General features: G+C 34.0%; 1 protein-coding gene across 4 annotated transcripts in view; it reads left to right on the forward strand.

The window, feature by feature from the left end:
- LOC145261253 (sodium-coupled monocarboxylate transporter 1-like) overlaps positions 1-24,346 on the forward strand; it is a 179,360-nt gene that overhangs the window by 145,494 nt on the left and 9,520 nt on the right. For all 4 annotated transcript variants that reach the window (XM_080119647.1, XM_080119650.1, XM_080119649.1 and 1 more), the window contains 3 exons: positions 4,243-4,457; positions 7,482-7,582; positions 10,711-10,826. In XM_080119647.1, the coding sequence (XP_079975773.1) occupies positions 4,243-4,457; positions 7,482-7,582; positions 10,711-10,826 (432 nt within the window). The remainder of the gene's footprint in view (positions 1-4,242; positions 4,458-7,481; positions 7,583-10,710; positions 10,827-24,346) is intronic.

The following is a 24,346-nucleotide window of genomic DNA, read 5'->3' on the forward strand; positions in this document are numbered from 1 at the left end:
CTGGTCCCAGAAGACTGTGAGCATGACCTTGCCAGCGAAGGGCTGCACCCTTGCCTTCTTTGGAGATGGTTAGTCCAAGTACTTCAACTGTATTGACTGGGCTTTGATCTCTGGATCATTGTGATGGACCCAGGTTTTATCCTGTGTAATCAGTCTTTTGGAAAACTTTGACTCATCTTCTTGGCACATCTCCAAATTCATCCTCGAGCACTCGACGCGTTCTCGCTTCAAGAATGGTGTGAGCAACCTGAGAATCCATCTGGCAGACACCTTATGCATATGCAAATGGTCATGGATGATAGTTTCCACAGACCCTGTACTAATCTTGACATCTTGGGCTATTTGGCAAATAGTAATGCGCCGATCTTCCAAAATGGCAGCCTCAACTTGACGGACAGATGCTTCATCAATTGCAGAAGGGGAGGGGGCGGCCAGGTCTGGGAGCTGTTTCCACAGACTTCCGGCCATGTTTGAATTCACGATGCTAGCGTTTTACAAGGTCATATGATGGGGCATTATCACCATAAGTTTCTTTCATTTCATCCAAAGTCTCCTGTGGTGTGCGCCCTTTCAAATACAAAAACCGGATCACTGCTCGACATTCAACAGGGTCCATTTCACACCTGACTCAGTTCAAACATCTGTAAAAGAGAAACCACAATTAGTTGAGAGCTGTAATTTGCCACATAACGTAGAGATATACATCATTGCACATGCAAAAGTTCAGCTAGATCAGACAACTTCAAGTGGGTCAAGGGCATTACTTATTCCAAATTTCATGATGTTAACTATCTTATAGTTTATTCTTTTAATTCAGTTGACACTTACAATTATTGACAGTGTCTGTTTCGTAGCTCAAAATCAACACTTAATTATTATATCAATCAATGAATCAATTATGCCATTAACTCATCAGAAGAAATAGCAACAATCGCTCCGTCAAAAGGAAATAAAGTGGTATTTGACATGATTAAAATTCAAAAATTGGCAGAGACGCTGCAAATACCTTTAATATGGTTCTATTTCGCCATTTTTATTTTTTTTGTCACTTATTCACTATATTGCTCTGTAATTACGTTGAGTTTCTTAAATAAGGATTGGTATATATTATAAGGAAATAATATATCTATATATATACAGGGTCTTTGAAAACTATCATCCATGACCATTTGCATATGCATAAGGTGTATATATTATAAGGAAATAATATATATATATATATATATATTAGGAGGTATATTTGGTAAAAACAAGACAAAGTGCTCAAACGTTCGTAGAGCTAAATATATTTTTTATAATTTCAACATCGGGGATTTTTACTTAAATCCTTACAAGTTGTTTTAATAGACAGGGAATAAATTATCCTGCCGATCTCATCAGACGATCTAAGACAAAATAAATTAGAAGGAAAAGATTCTTTTAAATTGCGTATGGGTATCAAAAAACCAAGAGGTTAAGTGCTCTTTGTTTTTGAATACCTATACGTAATTTAAAAGAATCTTTTCCTTCTAAGTAATTTTGGCTTAGATCAACTGACGAGATCGGCAGGATAATTTGTCCTGTCTATTGAAACAACTTGTAAGGATTTAAGTAAAAATTCCTGAGGTTGAAATAATAACAGCCCCCCCACATATATATATATATGTATATATATATGTACTAGCAGGGAGATCCGGCGTTACCCGTGATTGAATGATGATCAACGAATGTTTCATACTCGCATACATTTATTGTCATCGGTGAAATCGACCATTTTTTAAAAATTAAATCGATGGATTGCCAGCTCTAGTTGGGGACACATTGTGGTGCACACAAAAGGGAGCTTCACTTGGCTCCCCTTCATGAGTTTGGCCACAATACATTGTAGATTACATTGAACTGAAGAGTATCTACAGTTAATTTCATAAAATTATTTTTTATACATATAATGTCTTGAATTAAAGTTTAAAATGAAGTAGTCAATTATCATAGTTCAGTTGTGCTCTTAACAGAAATATTCACTTCGAACGCACTTTTCTCATATTGAAGAACCTACTGTTGATTTAATAATCAATTGTATAGCCTTTGGCCTTGATTACCTTCCTCAGTCGCTTTTCATAGTTTACAACCAAGTTGTTGCACTCTTCAGTAGTAATTTTAGCCCACTCTTCCTGACAATAATCCTCCAATTGAATAAGATTCTTAGGCTTCCTTTGCATTACCCTCAATTTTAATGTTCTCCATAAATTTTCAATTGGATTAAGGTCTGGGCTTTGTGATGGCCACTCCAAAACATTAATATGATTGTCCTCAAGCCATTTCTTAGTCAGTTTAGCCGAATGCTTTGGGTCATTATCTTGCATGAACCACCAACGACGACCAAGTGAGAGCTCTTTAGCAGAGTCTTTCAGGTTTTCATCCAATATTTTAACATAATCTTCCTTTTTTATGCTACCTGTGACCTTAACAAGTCGCCCTGGTCCAGAGGCAGCAAAGGATCCCCAAAACATCAAACTGCCTCCACCGTGCTTCACTGTGGGTATGGTGTTCTTAGGCAGGAAAGCTTCGCCAGATTTTCTGTAAATATAAGACACTTTATTATGGCCAAATAACTCTATTTTCGTTTCGTCAGTCCATAGAACACGTTTCCAGAATGCAACATCTTTATCAATATGACGTTTTGCAAAGGCCAGCCTTGCTTTCAGGTGCATAGGCTTCAATAAGGGAGTCTTTCTCGGACGACATGCTTTTAAACCAGCTCTCTTCAAAACTCTACCAACTGTATGTCGAGATACATTCACTCCAGAGATGCTCTGTTCATCAACAATCTCCCCAACAGAGATCCTTGGGTTTTGTTTTACTTGTCGAACAATTTTCCGTTCATCTCTTGGGGAAAGAATCCTTTTTCTCCCTCTACCCTCTAAACTCATAACGTGGCCTTGCGATTTGAACTTGTTTATTATGGCTCTAACAGTGGATTTGGGAAGGTTTAGCTTCTTTGAAATCTTATCATATCCCTCCCCATTGGTATGGCATGCTACAACAAGCTTCCTGACGTCTTCGCTGTGTTCCTTAGTTTTAACCATGGCGATTGAAAATTATAATTTAGTCACTTATAATAGTTTAAATAAATCGCTATCTAAAAATTATCTGAAAAAAATTATTCACTGAATTAGCGTTAAACAAGCATAATATGGCTATAAAAAAGTTCAGAAAGCACGTAAACCGGAAATTGATTGATATTATACTGATACTAAAAGAAAAACAAAGCCGTGCCAATAATTTTGAACAAGGGTTTTTTGCAATTATGTTTGTTGTTCCTTTGTTATTTATTTTTTCTAAAATCCGATTGCTGCATCGGAAAGGCCAGTTAAAAATACATAATATACTTTGTTATTTTCTTTAATTTAATCCCTTTTTTAGAATTTATTAGACAAAATTTAACTTTTATTTTACCGTGCCAATAAATATGATCATCACTGTATATATATATATATATATATATATATATATATATATATATATATATATATATATGTATGTATGTATGTATGAAAATATGTACAATGCATCTCAGTAATAAAACCATTGTTTTGCAGTTTTTTAATTACAAAAAAAGGAAATATGGCTAGAACCATACTCTCTTATTAGATCACAAATCATCGAGCTTTAATCTTGAAACGTTGATCTATATAAGTAGAAAATATATGCAATAACATATCTCTCTCTCTCTCTCTCTCTCTATATATATATATATATATATATATATATATATGTTGAAATTCTAAGACTTACATTTTTTCTTTCATATAACTCTTAGTTATTTCATCTTGGATCCCTTCAATACAGCCGTTTCGTTAATGGGATGATAGTTTTATGATTTTATGTTTTCACAAAAATTTTCTTTCCCATCAACTCGTCAGATGTGATTTCCATCCATAAGCGATGAACTCCATGTAATATATATATATATATATATATATATATATATATATATATATATATATATATATATATATATATATATATATATATATATATATAATAGATCTCAGTGATACAACTACTATTTTTCGGGTTTTCATCACAAAAAAGAGGAATTCTGGCAGGAGCCATGCTCTATTGTTTTGCTAAAAAAGCATCGAGCTTTAATATTGAAAACGTTTACATATATAAATAAAATTATATGCAATAGTATATAAATATATATAATGCCTCTCAGTAATAAAACCATTATTTTTCTGATTTTTCTGACAAAAATAGGGTTGCATTGGAGGAGGAGTTATCAGCATTGCGCTCCTACTCTGGATGTGCATTGGTAAATTGTTTTTGCCGCGACCTGTCAGTAGGATGCAATATCCAAACTGTTCTGATGCCAACATCTCAAGCATCATTGAAACAAACGTAAAGACATTTGGGAACATTTCAAACGTTATTGAACCAGACCCAAATCTACTTGAGAATGAACGAGGTTTGCCGTAAGTATGACAATCTTCAAAGCAATGTTTGATTTACACTCTAAACTTTCTTCATGTTAAAAGGGATAAGTAGTTTGATTGAAAATGTCTGATAGACAACTATTTATAAGATTTCTGTTAGCATTGTAGAATACCGAGATATTAAAGAGACGTGACGCATTAAAAAAAAAAACAAAAAAACAAAACAAAAAAAAAACAAACAACAGACAAACAAATGTTTTATTATGATTATAAATGTTCGTGTATCTTTTTTATTTTTCAAAATCATTCACATATCTTCTTCTTTTATCGTGGCATTGTTAATAAAATCATGGCCAGTGTTCTCCATAAACTTCGGTCCATTGTTGGACCGATTCCTCTGAAGACATCACATGATGTTGAACTTAGCAGAATACATGGGGTGCCATTACCTTCCCCAGCACAGTGGTATCTGACTCGCCTGTTTACACCTATCCGTTGTCCTTGGACCATCTGCATAGCTGCAGTCGAATAACGTAACTCTTTATACCATAGAACTGTTGATCTGCTAGAGATTCATCCTCCTTCATGGCCATCCAACGTCATGCTGCCGACGTTATCAGAGTTACCTTCCCCTAGACGTATGTCTTAACTAAGATTAGGGGTACATCTCCCTAGTGAATTAATGCGCGTCCAGATACCAACCTGCAAATTTCTTCTGACTCTGCGCAGTACATACAGTACCTAGCCTTCCCATATGGCTATTCGTCTGATACTGGCTAGGCTCATCGTTGCTTAACTTCGGTGATCTGGCGGGAACCGGTGTATCAGCGTGTTTGTGTCGTATATTCACGTATATTAATCAGTAAATATAGATTTGTTGTTTAATATAACCGGGATGGTAAATGCCTTTGATAATTGCGAGAATAATATCTCTTTTTCAATAAATATATAAATAAATAAATAAACTAAAATAATGATGTAAAAAAATGAGATTATCCTCGAAATATACATTTTTGAAATGTTTTTTTAAAAAATATTGTTCAATTCAGAGTAGTTTTTGATGTCTGTTCAATTTCTTACATAAACTCACCGTTGGTTTTGACAAGTTTCATTAGAGACCAAAATTTAGATCCCCTGAATTAGCACTGTTTGAGTCCAGTGATAAGGAGAATTTAAGGACGACTGGAAACAATGCCGAGATAAGCGGAGAGCACATACAGCACCTGAAAGTCCAAAATGGTCACTTATTTAGCACTGACCAGGCTCAACGTCACTTAATTTCGGTGATCCATTGGGAACCGGTGTCTCAACGTAATTATGCCATATATCGAAAACACTTAATAAAACTATATATATATATATTCTGTTTCTAAGATATTGTCTATGAACGATTCAATTAGTTTTTATTGTATTACGAGGTGGATTTGATATTATAAAACGTGTCATATGTTATATGTTGGGTCTGATATTTTGTTAATATTTTCTTATAACATCTGTATTAAAACATATAAATCGTATGTATATTTGCTTAGCCAAGAGGATATGATATCGACGTATAAACTGAGTCATGTCGTATCAGAGTTATCACACGGGTATATTTTACAGTTCATATATAAGAATAATAATATATGCTTCATAACTTTTTTCTTGAAGAGTTCTTAAATCTTCACTTCCTGTTGCTCCATGACACAACCATGAAACGTTCAGCACCATCCAATTGAGATATCTGTTCTTTCTTTTTGTGAAACCACAAGGACAACACTTTATATTTTTATAATATAAATTTATTTCAGTTGTCTAAAATGGTGTCACAGGGTCTGCATTTCTTCTACATGTTTTTTCTTCCCAGCTCGCTCCTTGGCCGTCAAGTACGTCTATTCACCTGTGTGACTAGACCCCCAACTCTGTCGTCTGTTCACTCTGATAAAACTCCAACTGTCGACTCTAAACTTCCCGACCTCTTGACCTCAGTTCCGTTACATCATCATTCAAAAAGCACACGTATTCCTTACGTGTGACCTTTCCACGTCTGCCTGCCGAAGGTCATTTTGTTTATATTTAACCTAGCTAAATTATATAAACATATCAGCTAAAATCCATTGTTACACTTAATTCTATAAACAATAAATATCTCCCAATAAAACTATTGTAAGAATATCATAGACAAATAGATATATGGGCAAATAGTTTGATAATAACTAATTAATTTTTAACAATGTTAATTAGCCAACATTATTAGATTCTGTCGAAGATCCTTTTTAAGAATTTTTCCATGATTATATGAACTCTTTTCTATGATCTTTTCTAAAACTTTTCCAAATACTTTTTTTAATTATCCGGTAGGTGGGGTATATTATGAACTAGAGGTATCTCAGCGTTCGTTCGGCTTTTGCGTTAATAGCAGGAATATGCCGAGCAACAGCTCAGGTTTAGATGCTGTCTGACATAACACGCCGAACAGCCAATCACAACGCATAACGCATAACTTTTGGATAAGTATTAGAAGAGGGGGGGGGAACACTTGTCATCACATGCAAATCATGAACAGTATCAAAATATTAAATCTTTCAAACTTTCTCTTTTAATTAAAAAACCCAAAAAACAATACAAACATTTTTTTTATAGAAAAAATACTTAAAAAATACTTGGGAAAAATTGTTTTCAGTTTTCCTTGACTTTAAAACCTAAAAAAAATGGCAAAATATATTTGAAAAGCAACAAAAAAGCCTCTTTTTTTAAACCTTTTTAAAAAGATTTTCTAAAAATTATTTGCCCCCCCCCCATTAATTTTTGCTTCTTCTAACATTTTCTTGACAATTATTATTTAAAAAATTAATAATAAAACAACAAATTACGGTAGGTCGTTTTTTTTTAGTTTTTGGTTTCTACGTAATACATTTAGTTATTTTGCTATTTTTTTACGTATCGTTGTCATGATTTTATCAGCGACGTTCGACATAATCCGGCTGTTGACGTCATGTTCCGGCCAAAACCGAGTAAACGCTGAGATATATCTGGTTCATAATATGCACTAATACTCCTATGTTATTTTCTATTTTCTAGGACTGGTTTAGAGGGATTTTACGCAGTTTCGTATTTGTGGTATCCCGTTATTGGAAGCATCTCGGCGGTGATAATTGGAATGTTCATTAGTTGGATTACAGGTTTGTAGACACTTTTAATTCATGACAAATAAGTAAACAAAAAAGAAAACAATGATTCCTGATCTAATACGTCAACTACGCGCGTGCACACACACACACATATTAATAATAAACTTTGGTATGATTTATATTCCTCTGAGAGTTAGGAAGTATTAACTTACTTAGATCTGAAGTCGCCAAATATTTTAGACGTTTACAAACGCATATGACAATATAATAAGTTAAATATATTAAATATAATAAGTTAAATATATTAAATATAATAAGTTAAATATATTAAATATAATAAGTTAAATATATTAAATATAATAAGGTAAATATATTAAATATAATAAGTTAAATATATTAAATATAATAAGTTAAATATATTAAATATAATAAGTTAAATATATTAAATATAATAAGTAAATATATTTAATATCATAAATAAAATACAGTAAACATCATAACTAAAATATAGTAAATATCATAAATTAAAAATAGCAAATTTCATATATAAAATATTGTAAATATCATAAATTAAATATAATAAATACTATAAGTTAAATATGCCAACTATCACAAATTACATATGGTAAATATCACAAATTACATATGGTAAATATCAGAAATTAAAAATATCTTTCTCAGTTTCATTTATATCAGGGGGTCATGTGTGAAAATCAGAAATATTAAATATTCAAGCATGAACCCCTGAGACCTACTCGCATTAATTTTATGTTTAAATGTCCGACTATCTAAGACGAAATGGGTCGTTTTTTTAGCTAAGTAGGATGTGAGTATCTTATATAGTCGTTTAGTAATAATGTACGAGCTAATTCTTTTAAGATGACCTTCATGCCAGACCTTTGTAATCTTGTGTTATTTAGGGCATATTTTAACATTAACAACAAAATGATAAACGTAGTCAAAAAACAAATATATAGCAAATAAATGTTACCAAAGGCAAAATTATTTACTAATCTGAATAAGTATCTAGTCAGCCAATTTTTTGGTTTAAACACTTGAAATTTATACATAACGGGTATTCAGACATGCGACAAGCATTTTAATCAGTTTTGGGGCGAAAATTTAGCTGTCAAGAGGTAAAAGTTGGAAGAATTGACCTTTGCAGATTCTACCAAACTCATCTGCCAATTTTGGTTCTAAACACTGGAAATTTTAGATATAGGTAACTTGGACATTGACTTGAGACCAAAATAATAAATGTTAAGGGGTCGAAATTGGGGTCAAATTTAAAAAAAAATTACCTCCGCGGTCTCTACGAAATTACTCAGACAATTTTTGGTCTAACTATTTGAAATCTTGCATAAACTATATTCACACGTAGGGCAAGTTATGACCATTACATAGGGCCCGAGAAAAGCCGGGCTGAACTGCTAGTATAATAATAATAATAATAATAATAATAATAATAATAATAATAATAATAATAATACATACATACATACATACATACATACATACATACATGCATACGAAATCTGCATTAATCAAAATATCATATTAAAGCGTATTTTACAACTGGGCAATGACAAACTGCCTGCTAGTATAATTATAAACTCCGTGGACCTTCCGACCGCCATTGCTTCCATCTTGTCTATCCAAAATATTGTTGGCATGGAAACCAGCTTGTATTTAATAAAATCCACACTCCTTTCCACAGCCCAACCACATTGAGTATATATAAGCTTCAGTCTTTGCTTAACTTGTAGACATAGTTTCAATCATGAAACTATGTTTTGTTATGTTTTGGTTTCGGTTTCGATTCTAACTGATGGCACTAAAATCATATATTTTATTTACTTCTGATAATGACTATACTAGCGGGACCTATAGAAATTCCACAGCGGCATATTTCATATCTAATATATTGCTGCTGGGCGTTCAGCGTTAATGGAGACCCTGCGATATTACCGTAGCCCTTTTGTTAAAACTGTAAAAGTATTTATTTAAGTAATCTCGTTAATGTAGTATCAGAATATATCTGGTTATTACGATTTATCTCCAATATTCTTATATGAGTCTGTAGCATATTTTCATTGTATGGATGTCCGGCATGAACGGAAACCCCGCGGTATCATTATACCATCTTTAGACAGAACAGCCAGAAGACCAAGAAGGTATATTTTAGTTCCATATGCGGCCCAAAAACATTTCACATTGCATCTTCGATGATCGGGAGATCCTATTTATTAAAAAGGAGGATAGAAAGTGATAACATGCTACGAACACTAAATAAAAAAAAAAAATCAATGCATCTATATACAAATTTTAGGTTCGTAGTACGTTATCATCTCCGGTCCTCTTTTGTAATAAATATTATCTTCTGATCGAATAGTTTATAATCTGGAAACCATGTCACACATGCGTACGTTAAAGGAACTACGGTATTAATATGTAGATGTCAGGTAAAATTTAATATGGAATAATTGACTCTTTAATAATAAATACGAATAAATAAACACTCGTCTAGCTGAAACCACTGTCAATAATTTCCCCCACTCTTTATCTGTGCCTAAATCAAAGCGTAGATTCCATGAGCAAAGCTTCTTTCTTAGAAGTGCACGCCCGTGGAACTCTCTTCCGTTTGCCTGTTTCCCACCTGACTACAACTTGGATGTCTTCAAGTCCAACATAAACAAATTCCTGATGAACAGCCTCCTTAAGTAAAATACTTTATCAAATCTCCAATACTAACGATTACTACGATACTATCCCATTGATTACTGTACACGCAATAACCTTTATCCCCGAGTGGCTTCCGGGCCTTGATGAGTGGTGACCTCCATGTAAAAAAACAAAAACAAAAAGAAAAACAACAACGAAATCTGCGTAAATGAAAATATTATAATAAATCGTATTTTACGATCGGGCAACACCTGTTAATTATAAAAAAGGCACTTATATACTTATATTCTACATTATTATAATATATGTTAACATATGTTAATATATTTATATTAAGTTCTTAAAAAATGGCGTTTCCATTGTATTGTGAATGATTTAAATACTTTCCCAAATAATGAATCTGGTTTGTTTTTTTATCCTCTTCAGCCAATCGTCACTTACCTTTACATGTGTTCTAACTCAAGATGCAGATTCTACGAATGCCATTTCTCTTTCAGGATTTACAGATCCCGAAGATGTTGATGATAAATATCTTTTCCCAATCGCTAAATATTTCCGACGGTCTCATGTGTATCCTATAAAGGTTGACAACGCAATGGATTTGAATTCAACGGTGAGTATACGATCTTTTTCTCTTTGTGCGGGGTACATTCAATAAGGTATTTAAAATTGTCGTCGACTCTTGAAAATTCAATATGTTATTGCTATGCAACTTATGAGATGACTGGCCAATTCTTATAATTCCAGGTTAAAAAAGCAAAACAAAACAAAACAAAAAAGCAGCTACAACAGGGATTGGAATACACCCTACTAAAGCCTGATCGCCACAGCTGGTGAATTTTAAAAATGCAATCTGGACATGAGGACAATTTAGAAGAACGATATGCAATAAAATTCTGTTTAAACTTGGAAATATTGCACCAGAAATGTATGGAATGCTTCAGACTACTTTTGGACCATCTTGTATGAATCGAGCATCAGTTTTTGAGTGGCATAAGAGATTCAAGAAAGGCAGGGAGCCTGTGATGGATGATATGAGGCGCAGGAAGAGTAAGGAAGTTAAAACACCAGAGTTGATTGGCCAAATAAAGAATTTCATGAATAACGACCGTCGTGTGTCTATAGAAATAATAAATGCCTAGTTTGATGTTTATGTAGGAACTGTGCCCAATTATTCGCCGAGGAACTGAAGATGCGGAAGATTTCCACAATTCCACCCTTGTCACAGACTATTTGACCAAGATGGGCATCAAGACAGTTCCTCACCCTCCCTATAGTCCAGACCTTGCTCCCTGTGACTTTTGGTTATTCCCTAAGCTCAAAGAAAACATTAGAGGCTGTCGTCCTGAAACGATTGAGAAGATGAAGAAGGCTGTGACAAGGATCATTGACACGCTCACAAAAGAGGACTTCCATGGGGCCTTCCAAAAGTTGTGGCCCTGTCGATGGGGCATTAGAATACGCCGACTGCCCTCTGCAAAGGGTAAAAGTCTCTCAATGGGGGTCCTGGATATGACCTTAAACTATATCCAGTGGTGAGGCCCCAGCTTGTGGGCTTTGGGGAGTGTGGAGCCACCCTTTAATTACCATGGCTCCCAGGTCCAATCTGACCCGGAGTGGTAGTACCTGTTAGGGTCCCAACTATGGATTAAATAGAAACTGACGTGAAAACAACAAATATACTCTATTAAAAAAATTTTTCTTCAAAATCTTTGGATTCGGCATTAAATAACCCGAAAAGGGTTGATATGCCGTAAAACAAAAACAACCAACCAAAAGTTGTTGGAACAGTACAACAAGTGAATTGCAGCCGGAGGAGATTACTTCGAAAGGGACTAGAGTTTCATGTGTGCACTATCAATAAAAGTGCGCATACGAAGAAAGTTATGTTCAGTTTACCTTGCATATTAAGTTTGCAGAATATGTTTTTGAATGTAATCGTTATCAACATCATTGTATGAATCCGAAGATTGTGTTGTTGGCATTGGTTTCCCCTATAGTTTTCTAATCAGAATTCTTTCTAGAAAAAGATCGAGTACTTACGGGAGGAACCACGTGAAGGTTGCCAACATCCTAAGTGAAAGTGAGTTTTATGGAACAAACTAGATTCGAACTTGGCACATCCAAGTTGTACGTCGGTGTCGTTAACCACCTAACCACAGTCAACTCCTAATGTAATCGTATAAGGTAGGGTTAGGCGAGGTATTAATGCGATTGTATATTCGTGGAAGTTAAAAACCAATAAATATTTACGATTGCATCATTAGCGCCAGCGATGAAACTTGAAGTGAGAAAGAATAGATAAAAATTAAAAAGAATTGTTTATGGCAACGGAAAAAAAAGGAGACTTTCTTTTTTACTTTAGTTTTTACATTCCATAAGCGATGTTTCTGACAAAGAGGAAGAATTGCTGGTTTCTGGGTTGGAATCTTTCAACCTAATATTAGGTTGGTGCAAAAATAATGTTTATATATATATATATATATATATATATATATATATATATATATATATATATATATATAGTTGAACGTAAAAAAACGACATAATTTTTGCACCAGCCTAATAATTATCGTTATATAGTTCTTGACCTTTAAGTAGTATTCTTAAGCCTCTTACGGCAAGTGGCTTTATGTCTTGTCTGAAGCGATTTTCATAAAAAGTACAATTATTCTGATTCCGATACCGAATAAGAATCGTCCCAATATTAGTGTATATGTGTGTGTATGTGTATCCATGCATTAGTTTTATCCGATAGCAAACCTTATTATCGTAACAATTTATTAGACCAAAGAATATTATTATAAGGATATGCTTAACCAAAGGATATATTGTCCTAACTGATGATGGCTCCCCAAAACATCTTAGAAGGAAATCACACACAAAAGAAAAATAAAAGAAAACAAACAGAGACCATAAACCGAAACTAAAAATCATTCATAATAATTTTCAGAAGTGGAAATGTTTAAAATACTGTTTACTCAAATCAATGTATCAGAGAAAAAAAACAAAAAAAAACACCCCCCCCCAAAAAAAAACGCTAAAGAAACAACTAAAAACATTGAAAAGCTAAGGGAAATAACTCATGTACGTTTTGTCGTACATTTAATTTCTATAAGATATTAATTTGAATAAACTGTTAAACGGCACTTCAATGGCTTTTCATTCTAGAATCGAGAATACGTAATTTTCGTTAAATTAAAACTTTAAAAAATACATCTATGAATGTTTACTTTTCATTCTCTAAAATAAATAAATGTTAAAACTTGATTCATACAAACGGATTCATGCGGCATAAATCTAACTTTAATACAGCGCCTTTATACTTATAATATATACACAATTATCTATGTACATATAATATGTAATATATATATATATATATGTAATATATATATATATGTAATATATATATATATATATATATATATATATATATATATATGTAATATATATACGTTTTAGTTTTATTGCCGGTTTATCTGTTCAGTTACTTATATTTCGGTTGCCGGACCATATTTACGATCCAGCAGCCTCGTCAGACCTTACAGAAATAGCTATTATTATTTGGAAGAACGATGTTAAAAGAAATACGGGGGGGGGGGGGAGGAAGAAGGGAAGAGAAAATAAGGGGGACGGAGATCGACAATAATTAAGTTTTTAAGTTTAAAATACATTAGATTTTAGTGTGTGTGTGGGGGGGGAGGGGGAGTAAATTCAGCTAGGTGTGGGTGAAGTAAGATATTGATGTATACATACATGCATGATGATTATGATGATTGCAACGTCTTGTCAGACGAGTGCCACTCCCTCAGACACTTAAAATCCATGAGCCCAAATGCCTGAGGGAGTATCTATACAAATATGATGTTACAGAGTCTAAGCTTTGTACGACAGCTAAGTCTCTCTCTCGGTTCAAAATGTTGAGATCCAGCAACAAGCAAGAGCAAGATAGCCAGCAACAAATTAAACTGCAGACCAGCTTAATGCGGGTAATGGTCTTCCGCTTTATGGTTTTTTAAATCAGAGATTTGCTTCTCCTAGAAAGGTTGCCTTCACCACGGCTTACGGGAGCCCTCTCCACCCCAATACACACACACACACACACACACACACACACACACACACACACACACACACACACACACACACACGCACACACACACACACACACACACACAAATATACACGGTGCTAGTTGGCCGTTGACCCAGAAAAAAGAGTTCATTCGCCCTTTGGAAGGTCTTGTTTTTAATCCTTCAGGGAGATTAGCCGCCCTCCTCACCAAACAAGTCTGGTGGGGGAACCAGTTTAGTCGCCGGTAACCCAGTCGCCATGTAACCCAGTACTACCCGACCATGAGGCAGGTAGTACTGGGTTACATGGTACCAGTAGCATATGACATGACCTGACATAACATACATACATGCATACATACACACACATGTACACATACACTGATACACTTATATATTAACATACACATGCATAAATATACACATACATATACAGACACACACATATGCAGAGATATGTGTCTGTTTATACTAAGTAAATAAAGTAAAGTTAGGATAAATAAATAAAAGGGTATAGTTAATAATGTGAGTTTAGGTAGACGCATGATAAAATATGTTCCAATATATGTTACTCGTTTAATGATTTCAAGTTTATGAAGGTTTTTTGAAGCATGAAAACCATGTGTTTTTTTTGTATTTAATTTTTTATTTTTATATTTCAAACGATCCCCCGTTCTTGGTCACAAAAAAGTATCGAAATGGGAATGACAGACGTGGAAAAAACTGGAAATTTGTATTTTAGACAGTGTTTATTGCAAAAGAGTTCACGTGAATTATTTTGTTGAGCGAGCTTCGAAACCGGTCAGCTGACGCATTCATTTTTATTTTTAATTTCACAATCTAAAATAAAGAATGTTTTCGAACAAGTTTAAATTTGTTTTTTACATAGCCATAATATATATATATATATATATATATATATATATATATATATATATATATATATACGGATTAAACTTTTATATAAGCCATATCGCCTGAAGAGGTTTCTAGTTACTTGTAACTTACTGACCGAAACATGCTCATGAGTGTGTAACATATTAATGCTTCTGTATAACAAATAAAGAGTATATATATATATATATATATATATATATATATGGCATTTTGTCCGTGTGTGTAAGACAGCTCGTTTCCTATAGACTCTGAAACGGCTGGGCCGACTTTTTTTTAATATCGCTAAAATATACTTTATGTGTTTGCATGTGTTCGTAGACAGATTTTGTATCGGAATGCATCTGATAAGTATCGAAAACTGATAATAGCAAAAAAAAACAACAATAAAAAAAAACTCCGTTTAAATAAGAATCAATCCGATTTTGAGTAACATTAACACCCTTATGCAACCTAATATCATAAGTGAATTTTAGAATTTTCATCAGCAGAAGCAGAAGGACCTGGCGCACATAAACGTAAGTTATTTGATAAAACAAAGATGCTTTCAAAATTAGTGTTTCTGCTTAGAGCGCAATTTAACCAATATAATTGACTTTTGAATTTTAACCTTGAATTCAAATCATTATATTAGAATAATTTAATAAAACAAACAGTAGATTCTCTACAGTGCAATGTAGACTACAATGTATTGTGGACCAAGCCATTGCAGTGAGGCATATAAACTTTCGCCTGGTGCACCAAAGTGGGCCCACAACTAGAGCAGGAAGTCTATCGATTTGATGGAAGTTGAACATTCATTGATCCTAATTCAATTACGGAAAACGTCGGCTCAACCTGCTTTTTGTCTTCTTCTATAGCGTCCAATGGTTCAGGGCCGCATGACGAAGTCCCATTGACTGAAACAAATGACTGTTTGTAGCAACCAAATATAACTGTCTAACTTTGATTAAATAAACATAAACAGTACTATATGTTGATGACTATAATGCTCCCTATCTTGGATTGAGCATATTGGGAACTGATAAATAAATTACCATTAGCGTATAAGCGATGCTCTTTGTGTAAACAAATTGAGCTTAGGTATTTGGACAATGTCAAAACATTATTAATTCACTGCCAGCATAACAGCAGCCGCATAGCGCAATGGTTAGAAGCTCCGACTGTCGTTTGGGCGTTCGGGTTTCGATACTGGCTTGAGGTAGTTGTTTGTCTAACCGCACTGATGAACCAAAGATCCAAGGATTTTTTTCTTACAAGTGCAATCAACACTGTATGTGGATGACTATATATATACGAGGTGCCTTCAATAAGTTTCTAGACTTTTTCATATTGGATCTTTTATTGATAGTACTCACATGAAACTATAGTCTCCTACGAAGTAATCTCCTCCGGCTGCAATGCACTTGTTGTATCGTTCCAACAACTTCTGGAGGGTTTCATATATCGTATATAAATATATGCATGTGTTTGCATATATTTATATATGAGATTCGTGTAGTTTTTACTCTGCATAAATGCATACCTAAACACAAACTCACGAGATATAATATAGGACATATTGCAGAGATTTGACGTTGCCCGGGATTTAATGATGATCAACGAATGTTTCACACTTCCATATATTGATTGTCATTGAAATCGGTGAAACCGTGTTTTTTTAATCAAATCGATTGATTGTCTACTCTAGACGGGGACCCATCACCGTGCACCAGGAGGACGTTCCACATGTCTCCCAGCAGTAACTTACTCCACCGGCGATTTTGATCAATGGATCAGTCTACAGACCATTTTGACAAAAGTTAAGCCCTAACACAACCTAAAATCACACGTGCATTTCAAAAGTTTTTGTATCACAGAAGTCGAAAATCCCAATATATAAAATCAACAGTGCGTTCTTTCATATGATAGGGGCCCGTTCGAAGTGAATATAAAGCACAATTGCATCATGATATTTGATTTTTACATTTGAAATTTTAATTCAAGCCACTATCACCTCATAACCAGTAAGACCAGGCATATAAAATCAACAGTAGATTATTTGATATAACGGCCGCGTACGAAATAAATGTTTCCCTTTAGACCACAATTGAACCATGATACTTGACTTTTGCATTTTAAACTTTAATTAAAGGCATTATATATAAAAATAATTTTATAAAATTCGCAATAGGTTCTCTCCAGTGCAATGTAGAACACAGTGTATTGTGAACTAAGTCACTGTGAGACCATGTGACGCTTCTTCCCGATGCACAATTAGAGCAGGCAATCAATCCATTTGATTAAAAAATGAACGATTTCACCGATTTCAATGACAATACAATTATGGGAGTGTGAAATATTCGTTGATCGTCATTCAGTCCCGGGAAACATCGGGTCTCCTTGCTAGTTTATTAATATAAACAACTTAGAGTACAACGATATGAAAACTTTTTCATCTGTAACAATTTGTAACTTTCATCTGCTATTTCTTTACGACAAACCAGTAATTATACCACGGCATACTAATGTGCTGTGTCAGAATGGTCAGAAACCACTGGTTTAGGGAAAGAACTAATTTACTAACGAATGACGTCTCTTTTACTAACGAATGATGTTTCATCTGGCTTTAGTAACTTTTTAGGATCAAGATCATGATGTTGCTGACTTGAGTTGAAAGAATTTTGACGCACCATCATCGTCACAAATACGCTCATCTTTGCCGCGTATAGAACACGTGCACGCCGGAAACAAGCTTATTTTGCGTGTTAGGAATGAAAGTGTTAAGCAATAATCATTTCTAAGTGACAGTATCATGGAGCTGGGAGATTAAATAATTAGCATAATCGACACAGAGAATACAATTACGAGTTACTTAACATTTCTACCTGGTCATGGCTGCTGGAACCAGGGCGTGCAACCCCCGCGCATTAAAAAACGGGTTTGGTTCGAAATTCTGTACAGTTCCAGAGATCGACATAAAAATACCAAACAAAGCGTATCTAACGAACTTTAGTGGTTATATCGACAGGAACGTTGTAAGAATAAAATTCAAGGTGAGAACACTCGTCTAAATAATACAAATGTCAAATATTTATGCGTACCGACGTTACCATCCATCACACACTTCAGGCCTTGATAAGTGTTGATTGCACTTATAAGAAAAAATCCTTGGATCTTTGGTTCACTGGTCTACACATCCTTATATTGAAAAAATATATTCCGTAACAAATTTTGTTGCCGTCAATATAAGCAATCTTTTTTTCTTTTTATCTATATATTAATACGATTGCGTGTGTTATTTTGTGTCACGTTTACAACCTTTTTCTTCCGAGAGATTGCCGTTTAATTCCATTTCTTGTAATAAAACATTTTACTAAGAATTCTCTATTAGTTATGGTTTCGGTTTCGATTATAGCTGATGACACTCAAGTTATTTATTTTTCTTTTTATAATTAATTTTGCCAAGAATTCTTCATGAGTTTTGGCTTCGGTTTCGAATATAGCTAAAGGAACTCAAGTTTATATATATATATATATATATATATATATATATATATAGTTTATATATATATATATAAACTTGAATACCTTCAGCTATAATAATATATATATGTATATATATGCATATACATATATTTATATGCATATATATGTATATATATTTTATATTTATATATATATATATATATATATATATATATATATATATATATATATATATGTATATATATACGAGGGGCGTGCAATAAGCAATGCTCCTGACCCACTTCCAGTTATCTGATCTAACTGAAATTTTGCATGTGCAATGATTTGTATCTATACGGGCTATGTTGCAAGTTACAGCTCTCAATTAATTGGGGTTTCCGTTTGACAGATGCTTGAAATAAGTCAGGTGTGAAATGGACTCTGTTGAATGTCGAGCAGTGATCCGGTTTTTGTATTTGAAAGGACGCACACCACAGGAGACTTTGGATGAAATGAAAGAAACTTATGGTGATAATGCTTCATCATATGACCTTGTAAAACGTTGGCATCGTGAATTCAAACATGGCCGGAAGTCTGTGAAAACAGCTCCCAGACCTGGTCGCCCCCTTATGCCACTGTTGAGGCATCTGTCCGTTAAGTTGAGGCTGCCATTTTGGAAGATCGGCGCATTACTATTCGCCAAATAGCCCAGGATGTTAAGATTAGTACAGGGTCTGTGGAAACTATCATTCATTACCATTTGCATATGCATAAGGTGTCTGCCAGATAGATTCCCAGGTTGCTCACACCATTCCAGAAGCGAGAACGTGTCGAGTGCTCGAGGATGAATTTGGAGATGTGCCAAGAAGATGAGTCAAAGTTTTTCAAAGGTTTGGCATGAAGGCCTACTACACAAGATTTCCAGCTACGGTATAACTGGAAATGTTTTCTCTATCATCATGTCATTTCTCTCAGATAGGCTCATAAGAGTAGTTGTTGATGGGCAAAAATCAGAGGCCCACAGTATTAATTCTGGAGTCCCTCAGGGGTCCATACTGGGCCTAACTCTCTTCCTGATCTACATCAATGATCCCCCAAAACATTTACTAAAATCTTTCGTTGACATCTATGCTGATTACACGACCATCTATGGCAACACATCAAAGGCCGTAAATGATGATGTTTTCTCTGAGTCTCTCTCCTCTGATCTTGAGCGCGTGGTACAGTGGGGGAAAGGTGGCTGGTTACCTTTAATGCATCTAAGACCAATCTCTTATCTCTACATCATAAACGCTCTGATCCCCATCTGGCATCAATTGAAATGGATGGCTCTCGTCTAAGGGAGGCCCCAGGCTTTGATAAGCTCCTGGGTTTTACCTTTACACTTGATCTTAAATGGAACACATACATCAAGTCTGTGGCCAAGGTCGATGGGAAAATGGTAGGGTCCTTCTACCGCTCCAGAAGATATCTCACTAATGATTCAATTCTCTATCTATATAAGAGCCAAGTACGCCCAAAGATGGAGTACTGCTGCCACATCTGGGCGGGGCTGCTAAAAACAGCCTATCCTGCCTTGAAAGAGTACAAAATAGACTCCGTGGCTTGGTGGGGGATGCCCTTTTCTCTACCCTGCAACCTCTTTCCCACAGAAGAGACGTAGCGAGCCTGTCATTGTTCTATCGTTATTTCCATGGCAGGTGCTCGTCTGAGCTCCAGTCTCTGGTCCCCCCTCGCCAATCTTTCTCAAAAAACACCCAACTAGTTGAAACCACCGTCAATAATTTTCCCCACTCCCTATCTGTGCCTAAATCAAAACATAGATACCATGAACAAAGCTTCTTTCTCAGAACTGCACGCCTGTGGAACTCTGTTCCGCTTGCCTGTTTCACTCCCGATTTCAACCTGGATGTCTTCAAATCCAACACAAACAAAATCCTGATGAACCGCCCCCCCTAAGTAATGACACCTTACCAATTCTCCAATACTATTGCTACACTATCCCTTTAATTACTGTACACACAATAACCCTTATCCCTGAGTGGCCATTGGGCCTTGATAAGTGGTGAACTCGATGTAAAAAAAAAGAAAAAAAAAGACTGATTAGACAGGATGAAACCTGAGTCCATCACTATGATCACAAAGCCCAGTCAATGCAGTGGAATCACTTGGACTCACCATCTCCAAAGAAGGCAAGGGTGCAGCCTCCGCTGGCAAGGTCATGCTCACAGTCTTCTGGGACCAGGACGGAGTAGTGATGACAGATTTCCTGGCAAAGGGTACCACAATTATAGGGGCCTATTATGCTTCACTTTTGAGGAAATTAAGGGAAGCTATCAAAATCAAAAGGCGGGGCAAGATCAGCAAAGGTACCCTCCTCCTGCAGGACAACGCTCCGGTCCACAACTCACATGTCGCCAGATCAGAAGCACGGGTGTGTGGTGATGAAATCCTCCCCATCCTCCCTACTCTTCTGACCTTGCACCCTCTGACTTTCATTTCTTCCCAGCCATGCAGTTGTTCTTTTAAGGAAAGCGTTTCCCAGATGATGCAGCCTTGATTTCTGAAGTCACGTCGTGGTTGGAGGACCAACCTGGAGTGTTCTACATAAACGGTCTCCAGAGCTGCATCAAATGATGGGAGAAACGCATAACTCTGGGTGGTTCCTATGTAGAGAAAGACTAATAACTGTGCCAAGTTTCGTTGCTCTACTGCTATGGGAAGTGGGCCAGAGGCATTACTTATTGCACGCCCCTCGTATATGTATAAATATATTTTTTCTGAGAATTTAACTTGTATTCTTTATTTTTAGTTTTACATCTTTTTTATATTCTTTAGATTATATATTGTTTTTTTTTTAATTACTAGGTTTCCTTCCTCTTATCTATTTGCCTGTCCAGTACCTAAGTTTTATGCATTTTTATTCTCATAAAATGTATATGCTAATTAACATGTCGCAGAACAGATCTTTAATCTTATTATTATTAATATTAATAATATTTTTTTTTATATATAAATAATAAATGTATTTTATCTAAATTTTGTTATTGGGGAAGTGGTAGTTTTCACTGGAGAGCCATGTATTTTACAGCTGTCCTGTTTTTAAATCCCTCGAAACAGCTACATGGTAAGCAGCTAATGACCCACTTTTTATTTAACAATTTGAGTAAAGTTTTCTCTTTTTTTCATCCTTATATACTTGACTTTTGGTTGTTATTCTTTTCATCCGTATATAGTTGAATTCTCTATTGTGATTGTAGATATTTTAGAATGGATTTATGCAAGTGCTAATCTGCAATAGGTTATTTTTTCCGGGAATTTAAATTGCATTTTTAAAAACTTTTACATTTGTTTTACCCAAAGCACCTTTAGATTCTCTCTCTTTCTTTTTCCCTATATATATATATATATATATATATATATATATATATATATATATATATATATATGGTTATGAAAACAAACTGATGTAGTGTTTACCTGATATATGCAATGGTAAACTTCAAACTAATATGTGAATAAAAAAGCTCAATACGCAATAGTAAAGCTTATTATAAGAGAAAGAAAATTAAAACTGTAAGTTGAACTTTAAAATCAAAATTTATTGTTCGACTGAATATTCCAAAGAACAATTTACAAAGTCCTTATTCTGCGGAGTTTCAAAGAATGCTAATCTTGTTATTCTTCTTATCAGAGGACATAAAGAAATCAGCAAATTATATTTGTAGCAATGCTAGAATTTGCTAGTTAAAGCATTAAGTAAAACCGCAATTTATTGTAGTTATAAATTGCCCCCACCCAAAAGAAAGAAGTGAAAATATGTTGGATATATATATATATATGTATATATATATATATATATATATATATATAAACCGCAATTTATTGTAGTTATAAATCCCCCCCCCCAAAAAAAAAGAAGTGAAAAATGTTGGATAGTTAAAAAAATATTTATAAAAACAAACTGCACATGATATTTCAGCTTGCATGAAAATCCTCTCAAGATGATTCGAAAATAGTTCTTTAGAGAGAATGGAGTCCAAAATAAGTCCAGCGTGACGATGCATATAACCAGATTGGAAAGCCTTCAACAAAGTTTAAATATTGAAAATTGTTTTTTTTTCGGACAGTACAGTAGCCCAAAGAGAAGTCACACTCCAGCCAAATGGACCTAGCAATAAAAGAAGAGAAAACCAGTATAAAAACCAATAGAAAAAGTGATTTCAGATTAAATTTTAAAGAATTTAAGATCAGGTTTAGCGGGGAAAAATCAGTCCGTGAAAGCTCGTACTACTCTGACCGGAAATTTTCTAGACAGAACGAAACAGATCTTTCTATAAAGTGTTAAACTCAATGTCATTATTAAAATTATTGGGGAAGTGAGCATTATAAAGTTTTAAGTGTGGCAGAATCTTAACTTATGGTCGAAAAGTCATGATGATGATAAAGAATATAAAATGATAATTATAAATGCAATTCTAATAATAGTATAGTCAATCATTATGTGTAATAATAATAATAGTAACAAATTTAATAATAATGATAAAAATTTAATAATAATAATAATAATAATAATAAAAAACGGTAATAAAGATGGCAATACTAATAATATTTATAAACTTACTACTACAAATAAAATTAGTAATAGAAATAAACATAATAGCAGCAACAGTGATAGTGACAGGAATGATGATGACAATCATATACCGATATTGATAAAAGGTATATATATATATATATATATATATATATATATATATATATATATATATATATGCACATATATACACAAACGTACATACACATACTTACCCACATTTATACTTCCATAAATAGACCCAAAACACCCCAAAACACACACCACACGCACACACACACACACACACACACACACACACACACACACACACACACACACACACACACACACACACACACACACACACACACACACACACACACACACACACACACACATATATTGATTTTCTTTCTCTTATAATAAGCTCTAGTCTCTATTGTGTATTGAGCTTTTTTAATTCGGTGGGGATTACATTTTCTATACATAAATACTGTTATTTATATTAGTTTGAAGTTTACCATTGCGTATACCAGGTAAACACTACATCCCTTTGTTTTTTTTAATATATAAATATATATATAATTATATATAATATATACATATATATATACACATATATATATACAACGCACAAACACACACATACACATATTCATAGGCATATATAAAAACGGTAATAAGATTGCGATAATAATAATATTTATAAAGCTACTACTACTAACCAAAAAAACCTACACACACACATATATACATACATACATACATACATACATACATACATAAGGACAATTATATACACGTATACAAATTATAATAGAGTCTACCACTGCCACCGCGACTACCACTGCTTCGACTACTACTACTACTACTACTACTACTACTACTACTACTACTACTACTACTACTAAATACCTAGTGGAAGATTACTGATGTGCCTAAAGAAAATTAAAAACTGAAAATGTATTGGTAATATAAATAAATAAATATATAAATATAAAAATAGAGATATATGTATAATTTAGGAGTACTAGTTATTTTAATATGTAAAAATTAAATAAAATTATAACAGCCGATAGTGGTATTGATTATTTCTATAATTCTCAAGATATAAACAGTAAACTAGATAAGACAAGA

This window comes from Euprymna scolopes, chromosome 37, assembly GCF_053919585.1.
Source record: "Euprymna scolopes isolate OS-2025 chromosome 37, ASM5391958v1, whole genome shotgun sequence".
Lineage (NCBI taxonomy): Eukaryota > Metazoa > Mollusca > Cephalopoda > Sepiida > Sepiolidae > Euprymna > Euprymna scolopes.